General features: G+C 40.6%; 1 protein-coding gene across 9 annotated transcripts in view; it reads right to left on the bottom strand.

The window, feature by feature from the left end:
• LOC110091080 (quinone oxidoreductase-like protein 2) overlaps nucleotides 1-13,849 on the bottom strand; it is a 131,753-nt gene that overhangs the window by 71,993 nt on the left and 45,911 nt on the right. For 4 of the 9 annotated variants that reach the window (XM_072998197.2, XM_072998194.2, XM_072998191.2 and 1 more), the window contains exons 1-2: nucleotides 8,279-8,638; nucleotides 5,919-6,075 (exon numbers count right to left, since the gene is read on the bottom strand). The exons of 1 other annotated variant lie outside the window; for it this stretch is intronic. In XM_072998197.2, the coding sequence (XP_072854298.2) occupies nucleotides 5,919-6,075; nucleotides 8,279-8,427 (306 nt within the window). In that variant the 5' untranslated portion in view covers nucleotides 8,428-8,638. Of the gene's footprint in view, nucleotides 1-5,918; nucleotides 6,076-8,278; nucleotides 8,639-13,849 lie in introns of those variants that run through there. 4 more of the 9 variants (XM_072998193.2, XM_072998192.2, XM_078392388.1 and 1 more) reach the window with 2 other exon arrangements.

Here is a 13,849-nt window from a genome sequence, read left to right as displayed (position 1 = left end):
ATGACTACAGCTTTAGATTTATGCTATTTAGGTATTTTAGGCGGAGTAGGCTCCGGAATCGAAGAGGCTTCAATGGACATCTGATGTTTAGTGGAAGGCTTCAATATCAAGAATTTCAGTATCGAGCGCTTCGATTTATGGGTTTTTGAAGTTTTAGACGAAGTGGATGGAGCGTCGGAGTGGGATGGTGCCGATGAATGTTGTTTTGAGGCTTCAAAAAGAGCCTTCTCCATTGCTTTGGTTTGTGAGGTGGCCTTACAAGGAGGTTGGGCCATTTTGGTTGGTTGAAGGGATTGTTCCCAAAGATGGAGTTTTAATATGGATAAACAAGAACGGAGGACTCTGTGCTTGAAGTTCTTACAATGCTGGCAGGAGGATGTCTGGTGTGCCTCTCTGAAGCAAAAAAGACACTTGGTGTGGCCATCGGAGAGTGGTATTTTATCACTGACCACACAATGTTTAAATGGGCCCAAAAGGGCCGTGAATAGGAGAAAGAAAAAAGAAAAAAATCTCTGATAATGAATTTGATCTAAAAGTTTAAATGAAAAAAGTTTGCTAACAGGAAGGAATCAAGAATAAACTCTCTTTCTCTTTTACTCACAGAAGCAGAACTATGATGCTCTCAATGCAGCGGTTGAAAGAAACTGAAAGGGGATTCTTGGCGCCAAGGTGCTTATACAAGGGGGGAGGGACCTTATTCTAATGTGTTTTTTGCTACCGCAGAAGTTCTAGAACTTTCCGATGAGGATCCGCGCAGTGCGAATCACCCAGGGTGTGATTCACAGAGGCCACAAAGAAGTATGGATTCCAAATCCTGCGAAGTGTTAGTCCCCCTCTATTCAGCACTGGTTAGGCCTCACCTTGAGTATTGTGTCTAGTTCTGGACACCACACCTCCAAGAAGGATGCTAACAAATTGAAACAAGTTCAGAGGAGGATGACAAGGATGATCAGGGGGCTGGAAACCAAGCCTTATGAGGAAAGGCTGAAAGAACTGGGCATGTTTAGCTTTGGGAAAAGAAGACTGAAGGGGGAGATGATAGCACTTTTCAAATATTTGAAAGGCTGTCATACAGAGGAGGGGCAAGATCTGTTCTCAATCATCCCAGAGTGCAGGATACGCAACAATGGACTGAAGGTAAAGGAAGCCAGATTTCACCTGAATATCAGGAAAAACTTCCGAACTGTTAGAGCAGTACAACAGTGGAACCAGTTAGTTCGGGAGTTGGTGAGTGCTCCAACACTGGAGGCATTCAAGAAGAACTTAGATAATCACCTGGCAGGTATACAGTGGTGCCTCACTTAGTGATTGCTTTGTTTAACGATGTATTCGCTTTGCGATGGGTTTCTTTGAGGAAATTTCCCCATCGTTTAACGATGTTCTCTATGGGGGAATTTCACTTAACAATGTCCCTTTTTGCTCATTTAAAAGTGTCTTAAAATGTTTGAAACCTGTTTTAAATGCTTGGATTCGGTAGTGCACCTTCTGAAACATGTGCAAACTTAATTTGGTTTTGTTCTGAGTCTTCGTTAATTTTTGGTGATTTTTTTGTTTTCCCCATTTAAATCCATTGAACGGACAGTTCAATGGATTTAAATGGGGAAAACAAAAAATCACCAAAAATTAACGAAGACTCAGAACAGAGCCAAATTAAGTTTGCATAGGTTTCACAAGGTGGACTACCAATTCCAAGCATTTAAAAAAGGGCTTCAAAAGCACTGAAGCCGGCTTTCCGATGTCCGTTTTCGCTCATTTAAAAGTGTCTTACAATGTTTGAAACCTGTTTTAAATGGTTGGAATAGTTAGTCCACCTTGTGAAACCTATGCACACTTAGTCTGGCTTTGTTCTGAGTCTTTGTTAATTTTTGGTGATTTTTTGTTTTTTCCCTCATTGAAAACCATTGGACTGTCTGTCCAATGGATTTAAATGGGGAAAACAAAAAATCACCAAAAATTAATGAAGACTCAGAACAAAACCAAACTAAGTGTGCATAGGTTTCACAAGGTGGACTACCGAATCCAAGCATTTAAAACAGGTTTCAAACATTTTAAGACACTTAAAAATGAGCGTAAACAGACATCGGAAAGGGCTTCAAAAGCACTGAAGCCGGCTTCAGTGCTTTTGAATGGCTTTCCCTTGGGGGAAACATTGTTTCACTTAGCGATGTTTCCTATGGGGATTTTCGCTTAAGGACGGCAATCCGTTCCCATTGGAACGGATTAACCAGTTTTCAATGCATTCCTATGGGAAATGGTGTTTCGCTTAACGATGTTTTCCCATAGCGATGTTTTTTTGGAACTAATTAACATCGTTAAGCGAGGCACCACTGTACTTTGATTGTATTCCTGCACTGAGCAGGGGTTGGGCTTGATGGCCTTGTAGTCCCTTTCCAACTTCAGTTTTCTATGATTCTGTGATATTTAACAAATAGAAATTTTAACCAAAAACCTATCTGTTATATAATACCAGTCAATATTTCTATAGTTTTGATTAACTGTGCCTTGTGGTTTTGAACAACAACAGCAACAGTAGCAGCAGCAGCAACAACAACAACAACAACAATTTACCATGAAAAACCAGAGGCCATGGATTATTGCAAATACAGGAGGAAGTAGAGGAAGAAAAATGAAGCCTGAATGATTATATCAGTACAAGCAGAGAAAAATTACTGAAAGCAGTGAAAATGGAGAATATTTTGAAGGCAGAAACAAAGGCTCAATATAAGAAAGAGCAATTTTAAAATAAATTAAACAGCTGGAATAAGAAACCACTACATGGAAAACACATGAGAAATATTGATGGAAAGCATTCAACATGGGCATGGCCAAAACTGGGGACCTTAAGAAAGAAACAGAAGGCCTGATTTTGCTGCACAAGAACAAACACTCCAAACCTGGCTTTCAGGAATTAGTGCTAACAGCAAATGTGAACTCTGCCAAGAAAAAGATGAAACTGTGTCACACCTCATCTGTAAATGTCCAAAGACTGCACAAAAAGATTACAAGTTAGACATGATAGAGTGGCAAAATTAGTGCACTGGTCATTGTGCAAAAAAATGTAACTTGCCGGCTGCTAAAAACCCACGGAAACATCAGGTAGAGAAGGTGTCAGAAAATGAGGAAGTCAAGATTTTGTAGGATTTCCAGATCCAAACGGACAGACACCTTGAACATAACACACCAGGTATAGCAGTAATAGAACGAAGAAATGTCTGGATCATTGACATTGCAACTCCAGAGGATGCCAGAGTTGAAAATAAAGAATTGGAAAACTAACAAAGTACCGAGTCCTGGCAATTGAAACATCTTGGTTGTGGATGAAACACACTTCAGTGGTCCCCATAGTCATTGGGGCTTTGGGAACAATATCAAGAAATTTCACACAGAACTATAAGCAGTTGCAGATCTCAGGAATCACAGCATCAAAGTACAAAAAACGGCAATATTAGGAACACCATATATACTGCATCAATATTTAACAGATACTTAGGTTTCTGGTTAAAACTTGTGTCTGTTATATAAACCAGCGTGCCTGGAGTTTTTGAAGAAGAAGAACATGTCATCAAATCAATTATGGCTTATGGCTTATTCCAAGTTATGGCTTATTCCAAGTCCCCTTCTGGGACTGTGAAACTTGCTCAATGCCTCACAGTCTGGCTCTACCCCTGGGAGGCACCGCAAGGAAACAAGCTAAAAATTAACTGAGCTATCCAATCAACTCATGATATATCTTTTCATTTATATTCCTGCATTGAGCAGGTGGTTATACTTGATGGCCTTATAGGCCCCTTCTAACTTCATTGTTCCATGATTCTATGCAGAAGCAAAATTGTTACTTGTTATTTTGTGCAGAATATGGTACTATGAAAGGCTGGGCTGTTTGTTAGATTTGTTTCAGCTTCTAATTACTAAGGGATCCTGAGCTGTCTGTGATGTTTGAATGTTTCTTACCAACAGTATATAACTTAAATTTATGCTCCTAGAATTAAGTTTACTAAGAGTGGTGCAGTGGATAGCGTGACAGACTAGGATCCAGGAGATCTGGGTTTGAATCCCTGATGAGCCATGGAAACTCACTGTGGGGAGGGGGGACTGGTAAAACCCCTCCCTAAATACCTCACTTAACCTGAAACCCCAGGTAGTGTCACTATAAGTCATTTCTGATTTGACACCACATAGCACACAGTATTAACTTAAATTTTTTCATATCCTATCTTCGACACCACTATTCAGGAATTGCTGGTGTTCATAGCATTTGACCTAGACCAGTTTCTAACTAAAACTGCTTCCTTTAAAAAAATTAATTTCTTTACCTAATTCTCATCACTGGCTCACTTACAAATACGTACACAAATCTGCTATCACCTTGTACTAGGCAGATATTCGGACACATCTCACCTTTTCATAGTTAATACTACAGTAGTTATTAGAAGCCTAATACTATTTCAGCTGTTCAGAGAATAAGCACTGATACCAATAAATTATTGTTCCCTTGAGAAGGTCTCTTTTTCAGTCATAATTTCCCAAATAACTCACGTGAAGAGCCAAAGGAATGCAGACTTAAATGCACATGTTGATTAATGCACAAACACTTAAGCGTTTGTTTAAATTGAAAAGTAAAAACCACCATCTATATTTGCTTAACTGGAAAACACTCATTAACTTCATGAACTGCCAGTCAGCATTTAACAGTGTTTTGCTTAGAGACCTGTTTTTTTTAATCCATGACAAAAATATGCAGAACAATACTCCATCTTTTGTGGATTTGCACATCATGCTTTCCAGATAAAGCAGAGATGGGTAAAATGTTGCAATCCAGATATTAATGGACTATAAATTCCAGCATCCTCCACCACTAGTTATGTTGGCTGTAGCTGATGGGAGCTGCAATCTGACAAAATCTGGAAGATAGCATTTTGCCATGTGCTCAGTGTAGCTTATGGTCTGGGGTTGGGGGGCAGCATCTCATACAAATATTTCAGATTGAGGTACCCCTCCTCACTTGGTCCATAAGCTACCAATAGAGAAAAGAAAATCTCTGTATATCTAAGAGGATTCTTAGTTCTATAGGCAGCTCATGACTGACAGGGAACACTCCCCTGAAATTCTGGGATGGGATCACGGGTTCACTCACATATAGCTCTCTCCTTCAGGCTATCATTGTACTACAAATGAGTAAACATTTATGGGTGGGCTCGAAACAATTTGTGTGCTGCAGCAAATCTTTTGGCCTGTTTACAAGGCTGTGGTGTTTTTATCACAAACACATTATCAGACATTACTGGCAGGGGCTGGAGAATTACAAGCTAATCTAGGGGGAGAATTTCTATGGCATGTCATTTCCCCCCCTGCAACCTGTGTTTGAGTTTATGAGTGGGGTTGAACATGTTTATGAGTAATCTGGTGAGAAAGGCCAGATTACCCATAAATATGTTTGAACTTGCTCAGAGGTTTAAATGTAGGTTGCAGAGAAAATGTGAAATGTGTCAGAAATCCTCCCCCCACGTAATCACAATATCTATTGTTACTCGGAGAGTTTGCCTATATAGGCAGTTCCTGGAAATACAAATCCATTAACTCATTTCAACATCTGATTTGAATGGATAGGTATTGAAGAACTGAATAAGAAGCTTGACATGAGTTGGAATGAGATGAAAGAACCAGAATCTCAGACTCTTGACAGGAATTGATTCGATCCAGCAAGGGCAAACTCTTCCTTGTAAACAAAGAGTTGCTAAGAATTACAACTAGAGTGGTCTTTTAGGCCAGATGGGCAGGGTATAAATCAAATAAATAAATAAATAAACATTAAAATCTACAACCTCCAGAACACAGTGTGATAATGTGCAAAACCCTCTTAATCTGAACAAGCAGTAAGTCATCTATGGTTAATTTTTTAAATGCTTCAAGCATCTTACCTCATATGGTTGCAGTGAGGCAGATGGGATGTTCCCAATAATCAATGGTTTTGTCAGTTCTGTGCAAAGAGTGGCTCGATAGTGCCTCTGGGAATGCAGGAGAATGGTGCTGCTAAGAGCAAGAGGACTCAGGTGTATTTGGCTGAAAGCATCCCTTCTGTAGGAAGACATTAAATCATAGTATCATCTATTCTTTCTGGTTCCTCTTCTATTCTTGATTTTAAAGAACATTATCTTTAATTGGTCTATCATCTTCTGTTACAAAAATATCTACGGTTTCAAAATGCATAAATGGCAATGTCCTAACAAACATAGCATGCCAACTATCTCCTAAGCATGATTAGAAGAGTCTCTCCTCCTAACCAAACCCATTTGTAATCCCCCCACCTTCCCTAATTGTGGTACTAACAGGGTCCAACTGCACAGGGGCTCATCCTGAAATCGTGGAGAAATCCCACCTGTTCAGACCACAAGCTACCCATACATATTAACTGTGCCACTATATTACACCTTCATTGGCCCTAACCCTAGCTAGATTTTACTAAGATTTGCAAAACAGATTCTCACCCTGATTACAAAGCTAACATGCTAACACAATATAGAAGTAATGTTATCCCAGAGTTAACTTTGAACAAGAAAATGCTCAGGGGGATTTTGTGTAGCTGGGAGAAGAGGAAAAAGGGGCATAGGACAGCATCTCTTAATCATGTTTAGACTGCTAGCATAGCAACTGCTGTCATTATAGCTACAAGAAGTAATCTTAAATTTGCACCAGCCAATATCCACTTTATGCCCCCACTTTATATCCACTACTGTTTAAAGGGGACAAAGAAAAGCATACAGCCCCAAGAGGGCTTCCAGATTGACAGCTCAGGTGCTACCAACTAGACAGTAATGTTTGGCATCAATGTAAAAGTTGGTGACTGAGACAGGGTGATTTTACAAGGAAAGACTTGTTGGGAACCACACCAAATATTACCTAATTATTAACGTCACCCTCTTCTAGGTATGGCTGGGCTGAATCATTGTGAAGTTATCTGTTGGAAATGCTGCTTTTTGATCCTTATCAAAAGTTATTGAAAAGCAGTGTCCTCCTAGATCTTCTCTTTGGTACTTGAAACGTATCCTCTATCAGCCAGTTTCACCTTTAAATAAAATAATATGTAACATTTCCAGCTGTCAAGAAGTACATACAGTACTACTGCATAACTTTTCTCCTCCACTCTCACCATCCCTCCTCCATAGAGACAGGGGTATTCACAGGGAAATTGTGACAACAGATTAAAGTGGCTCCTCTCAGGAATGCATTCTTCTACCAATGATCAGGATCACCATTTTCTACATGTTTAGTGACCAATACACCCATTCAGGCACTCTTGTGGAGGTCAAGACAATTCAACTCTTTAGATAAGTCTTCTCCAACCTGGTGCCCTCCAGATATTTTGAATTACAACTCCAACCTGGAGAGCACAGAGCTGGATAAGGCTGCTATGCATGCTCATATAACATCCAAAATGACACCCACTTCTGTTTCAGCACTGATATGCTCGGTAGGTATGGAGCTAATGATACACCAGTGAAGAAAAGAGAATCATAAATCCAAAGAACCTCTGAGGGTTTCAAGGCATGTGAGATATATAAGGAGTAGCTTTACCATTGTCAACCTCAGATGAGCTTTCATATCTAAGCAGTTTTGAATCCAGATATCCAAAATTCCAGTCAAACACTTTGTCCACTACATCAAGGAGATACCTGTCAGCTAATTAGGCTGTGCAATTAAAATCTAGTTGCTCATTAATGCTTTTTCTTATCGGGCAAATTCCAGAAAATGAAGAAGAGTGCTATTGCAGCATGAAAGAAACGGCAGAGGGCAAATGAATTGAGAATAGTGAAACTGAAAAAGAGAAGTGAAACCAGGCTGGGAAAGTACACGAAAGAGCAGAAGTATAAATGAAAAGCCCTGGCTGGAATGAATGTGACAAAATGGAGGCGGCAAAGACTCAAGAAGCTAACTTGGAAGTGGGAAGCATACATCCAGGATGAAGTATCTCACTAAGTGGCAAGAAACTATGATGGGGGAGATGTGGATAAATGGTAGAGCCGCTGAGAGCTCACGGCAGGCGGTGGGGCAGAAGGCAGGTTTGGGAAGGGCAAGGGCAAGCAGAAGACGCAAAAAGGAGCTGGGTTCCTTAGAACTTAGAAGTTCCTGAAAAGGAGGAGAGAGCAGGACTCTGGTCAAGGTAGCCAGGTTTTCCGAAAGTGTACTCCTTCAGTATACCAGAGGCGGACGATACCAAGAGAACAGGCGCCGCGCGAAGGCAAGTAGGAAAGTGAAACACGGATGACTCTCTGGGTCGCACCTGCAGCCCATCCATCGTGAAGCGCTTCTGGCCTCGAAACACCACCGCAGCCCCGCGAGTCCACCCGCTCTCGCCATGGCGTCCGGGGCAAGAGCACCTCCACTTGTCTGCACCCGCCGTGCCTCTTGTCTTCCGGAGTCAAGTGGCATCGAAGGCTCGCTCTCTGCCCGTCAGAAATCCCCGCCTTCCGCCCAAGAGGAAGTACCCGCGGCCAACGGTTACTGGGAGGAGTTGTTAATTTCCACCGGCCCCATAGGTGGCCGCCTCTTGGGCAGAGGTGTGTTGTTAAAGTCTCCCGCTTCTCAGATGGATAATTGTTTTTCAAATCGTGCAGGGTTAGCCCGTTAACCTCCAAGAGCTACAGCCCCCCTGAACCGAATCAATACTATTCCCATTTAACTCTTTAAGTGAAGGGGGCGGGTTCACGGATCTCCTACGTCACTGGTTCTTAACCTTGTGTTACTCAGGGGTTTTGGACTGCAACTCCCAGAAGCCTTCACCACCAACTGTGCTGGCTGGGGTTTCTGGGAGTTGCAGTTCAAAAACATCCGAGTAACAAAGGTTAAGAACCACTGTCCTACGTCATGGAAGTATGCAGAGGAAGAGAAAGATCCGTTTAATTTGAAGTAAGTGTGGTGTCAGGGTCCGTGACAAAACAAGGATTCCAGAAAGGGCTTTAACACAGTTTCCCACACAAGCAACAGGTATCAAGTACATCAGTACTTGTATGATGGAGCGGAGGCAGTGACAGATTGCGATTTGGGGTCATCTGGTTTCAGATCCTTGCTTGGCCATGGAAACTCATGGGAGATGGCACTACTAAAGCCAGTCATTAAATATCTCACATAGCTTGAGAAATTTATTAGGACTGTAGTTTTAGAAGAGATAGCAGTGTTAGTCTGTGCAAGCATATCAGGCAAAACCCAAAGAAGCAGAACAAAAGAAAGAGAAAAACATGTGCCTGTTATATTTTAATGTGAATGCTCATAGACATGTCCACTTTGTCAGACATATGGAAACAGAACGAAATAATGGATGAAATATCAGTTTCACAAGGAGAACATTCTAAATATTCATTAGATCTAGGAAAAATCCTTTTGGCATAAATTTATGCCACACAAGTGGAATGATGTCATCATCTGGTGTTGTTAACAGTGAATTTATAATGCATTGAAAGCTTCCTATTTATTTATTTATTTATTTATTTATTTATTTATTTATTTATTTATTTATTTATTTATTTATTTAATTTATATGCCGCCCACACTATCCAAAGGTCTCTGGGCGGCTTACAGCATTTAAAATACAATAAAGATATGTAACAATTAAAATACAATTAAAATATATATAAAATTGCCATCGGACCCACTTGTCACCTAAAGAGTTGTCCTCCTGCCTTCCTCATTTTAGGTTCCAAGGCTCCCTAGGACTCACTCATGTCCTGGAGAAATTTTTGAAGCCTCAGAATGGGGAGGCCTGTAAGAGCTAAAAATCATTGTCAGCAGGATCAGGATCTCACAATGTTTTTGGCTCCCCCCCAGCACTAGGGAGCCTCAGGACCTGAAAGAGAGAAACAGGAAGCTTTCAATTAATTTAATATCAGATGATGATATCATCCAGCTTGTGCAGCATAAAGCTGTGTTAAGAGGATTTTGCCTAATGTTTTATTAGTTCTGTTTGAACTAAATCAGTGAATGACTTAACTTTAAATAAAGGTGCCAAGTTTGTCAGAAGATAAATTCCAAAATCTTAATACCATTACTAGGTCAACCAAAGCATTCATACATTTTTGTTCCTGCTTGGCCAGCCAAATAAATTATTGTATTAATATGCTTAGTGGCTCCTAGTCTTTGCCATGTTTTGCTGCAAGCACAGGGCTCCTGTTTTCTTTGTTTGTCTCAGAAGCATCACAGTACAATTAAAAATATATAAGATGTATACCAGTAATGGGCAACATCAAGAGCATTTGGGGGCAGTTAACACCAAGTCCTCCATGGCACTTGTTGCAGGGCATAGAGCAGTGATGGTGAACCTTTTTGAGCCCGAGTGCCAAAACTGCAACACAAAATCAACTTATTTATTTCAAAGTGCCAACACTGCAACTAAAACCCAAATACTGGGGTTTTAGTTTAGAAAAGCAACTGCCCCTGCACTGCAAGGGTTAAATGCTTGTTTTTTTCCCCTATGGGCAGTATTAACAGAAAAATACTTACTGGTCCTCCAATCCCCCCATTGGTCTAGACTGGTAATGGTTGCCATTGCACCCCTCTGCTGGACCACTGCACCAGCAGAGGGGAGTGCCAAAAATCTGGGATCAGAGGACACGTATTTCTCAATGGCGACTTATGGCTTGCATGCCCACAGAAAGGGCTCTGTGTGCCAGCTGTGACATGCATGACATAGGTTCACCATTGCTGGCATAGCGTATGCTGACATAGGTGTGAAGTTGCCTATTCTTCTCTGAACTAATTAAGGACTGTGTTGGTACAAACCCCCATTTTCTTATGTCCACTTTTCATTCTACCAACTCCAGTCCATAGCTTATCAAGTGAATTCCAAATAACCCAGTTCTCCATGTGTTTGAGGACTAGACTTTCCTGGTGATCCATTCATTTTAAGAAGTGGGTAGTTCATTTCTCCATTATAGTCCTGGTATTCTCTGCTGTTCCTTCAAGATCCACAAATGTTATTTTTCCTTGATTATTGTCTAGGAGGGGCTGCATGATAGCCAAAGAGTAGGTGTACATCTACAAATTCTGGCTTCACAGTTAACAGGTCTTCAGCATGGAGCACCCATCACAACTGTGTATAAACTGACTGGGACTGGACTTAGATCTGGTTAAATAACCTTCAACAAGTTTCCTAACAGAAGATTTTAAAGCAACAAGATATATCTGAAAGCTCCAAATACAGTTATGGAAATGCATTAATAAAGCACAATGTTCTTTTGAAAAATAGACTGCCTTTGTATGCATAGACACTACCAAACAATTCTAAAACCCAACAAAGCAAGACGTTCATCTGCAGAAACCAGGATGGTGCTTCATCAACAGAGTGTAGTTTTATTATGTTCGAAACACTATCATCTTTATAAAATTTATCAGTGAATGAAATTGTCTTCAAATACTTTTTGGCTTTCACTATACAGTAGTTGTTCCTGCAAGCTTTCCTGAGCTAAGGTAGGTAGCATGGGTGCTCTGGTAGCAGAACACAGCAACTAGCTACAGAAAGCTATGGATCTTACTCTTGTTTTTTCAGAGTTGAACTACTGAGCAGCAGCAAGGAAGTCACAGTCTGTGGCCTACAGTTTCTGAAAACAGTGCAACCAGAATAGGAAATCTTAATAACCAGGAAAGCCAGTGTTCTGTCTCAGCAAGTTGAGCCTTCTACTGTGGGATGGAGAACCTGTGGCCTTTCTGATGTTATGGAGTCTGCCTTCCACCATAGCCAGTGTGGTGAACACCAACATCACTCATGTCATTCATATTCATGAGCTGATTTGCATGAAGCTATGAAAGGGCTGGAGAGGCAGAGTCAGCAGCTATATGAGGCTTGGCTGGAGAAGGAGGAGTCAGATAGTGATGGTTAGTCAGAAAGATAGGGCTGGTTAGAGAGAGAGAGAGCTAGTTAGGAAAATAGGTAGAGAGGGTGGTAATCAATCTGCAAGCGAAAAGAACTGTACTGAGAGAACTGTTGATGAATTGCCTATGTACACTGAATATCTGAAAAACTTCTGTTATTACTCATTCCGCTTTACTTCAATAAATAAGTTCTGTTTCTGTTCATAAGAGAAGTGTTCTGATATACATCACGTATATTGTGGACTGAAGTAACCCACTAGTGGCAGTGAGAAGAAGACGTGTGCCTTTGTGAGGGAATATTAAACAGGGCACGTGGGTATTGTGACAATTTGGTGTCAGCTTGTGGGATATGTAGCATTAGCCCTTGGTTTGGTGAAACAAGCAGAAGCCATGACAGTGAATGTCACAATTGGTGTCCAGTGGCAGGATATGAAATAATCCAGTGTGGGAATGTGAATAGTTTGAAGAGTGAGGTATTCCTAAATAGAAGGAAGTTTTGGATCTATGGTGAAGAAGTGGGTGACCTGCTAGAGTCTCAGGGAAGTCTTCTAAACCTAGATCTGAGGGAAGTCCTTGAAGAGGAAAAGTACCTACTCAAAATAAAATATTTACCTCAGGATTTATAGGACAAGAGAGGCTAACTCAGAAGATCCAGTCTGATAGAAAGGACAGGCATGGACGGAGTAGAAGCCTTAGGTCCAAATAAATCTGAGGAAATTTTGAAAAGCCTAAGATCAGTATAGAGCTGAAGGAGTTTTGAAAAGCCTGAAGTGAAGAAGTAGTTAAGTAGAGAAATGTTTTGTGTCTGGAGGCAAGAAGATTGTCTCAGACCAAGAAATATAGTGTTCTGTGTGGTGCCAGAGAAAGTGTAGCCATCATTAGCTGCTGAGTGAGAGCTACATAGTACCCCAGAAACATACTGAGAAAAAGAAAACAGCAGTAAAAGTGTTTTTAAAAGAGACCTGACTAACTCAGCAATAGAAATCAGTCCCTTTTATTAAGAAAGTACATATTTATGCCACCCAAAAAACCTAAAAAGTCAGTAATGGAGGTGTGGTGATCTCCTCTGAAGCCCCTATCCCCTCAGGTCTTCACAAGGCTCTTCTTCGCTGCCACCAGGTATTACTGCTTTAATACCATTTTAATCATGGAAACATGTATGCTTTTAAAACTTATGTTATTTATTAGATCAGGGAAGTTGATATATGATTAATATTCAATAGGTAAATCACAGGTTAGTAATCACTTGTATTTGAATCAATTCTACTTTAACTTTAAAACTCTATTAACTCTCTGTTCCATTTAGCGTTCTTACAGATCTCTAACTCACTCTTAGTTCACATTTAAGTTTCATACTGTCTCTCACTACCAGAATCTCTCTTCATACTGCATACACCAGCCTTTATATCCAGCTACCTCCCCCCTTGGCTCCGCCTTCCGTCCTCTCATTGGCTCCTTCTCCACTGTTCAGCTGTGACGGACAGGTGAGGCAGGGCTGTTTGCTACACACCTCCCCTCTTAAAAAGTTGTTTCATGGGGTAAAACCTATAGTGCTTTACCCTCATGAACAACGAGAAGCTTTACAGTAGTAAACCATCCACTATACCACATTGCAATCAAACTTGCCACCTTTGACCATAAGTAATAATTAAACACTTTATATGCTTGCTCTACATTAACTTTGCAATCCAGTTACTCGTTCAATTACATTCCTCACCACTTCAATCATTTACACAGGTGCTTACCCAACAATAACACATAACACTTTTAATATTTACATACATTTTTTCATGCACACTCAGCATATAACATGTAACGAGGTGCAAATCAACATTTTATCACTTTAGCTACATTAACCAAGTCCATTCCCTTCTTCATAAATCTTTGGTGCACATCGCCAGGGTGTCTGCCACAACATTAAGAGTCTCTTTTGTCCACATCTTAATTTTTCTCAGTTCAAGTTCTATGACGTAAGTGTTGTCCCTCAACA

Source organism: Pogona vitticeps, chromosome 4, assembly GCF_051106095.1.
Source record: "Pogona vitticeps strain Pit_001003342236 chromosome 4, PviZW2.1, whole genome shotgun sequence".
Classification (NCBI taxonomy): domain Eukaryota; kingdom Metazoa; phylum Chordata; class Lepidosauria; order Squamata; family Agamidae; genus Pogona; species Pogona vitticeps.
This window is presented reverse-complemented; position numbering and strand designations above follow the sequence as displayed.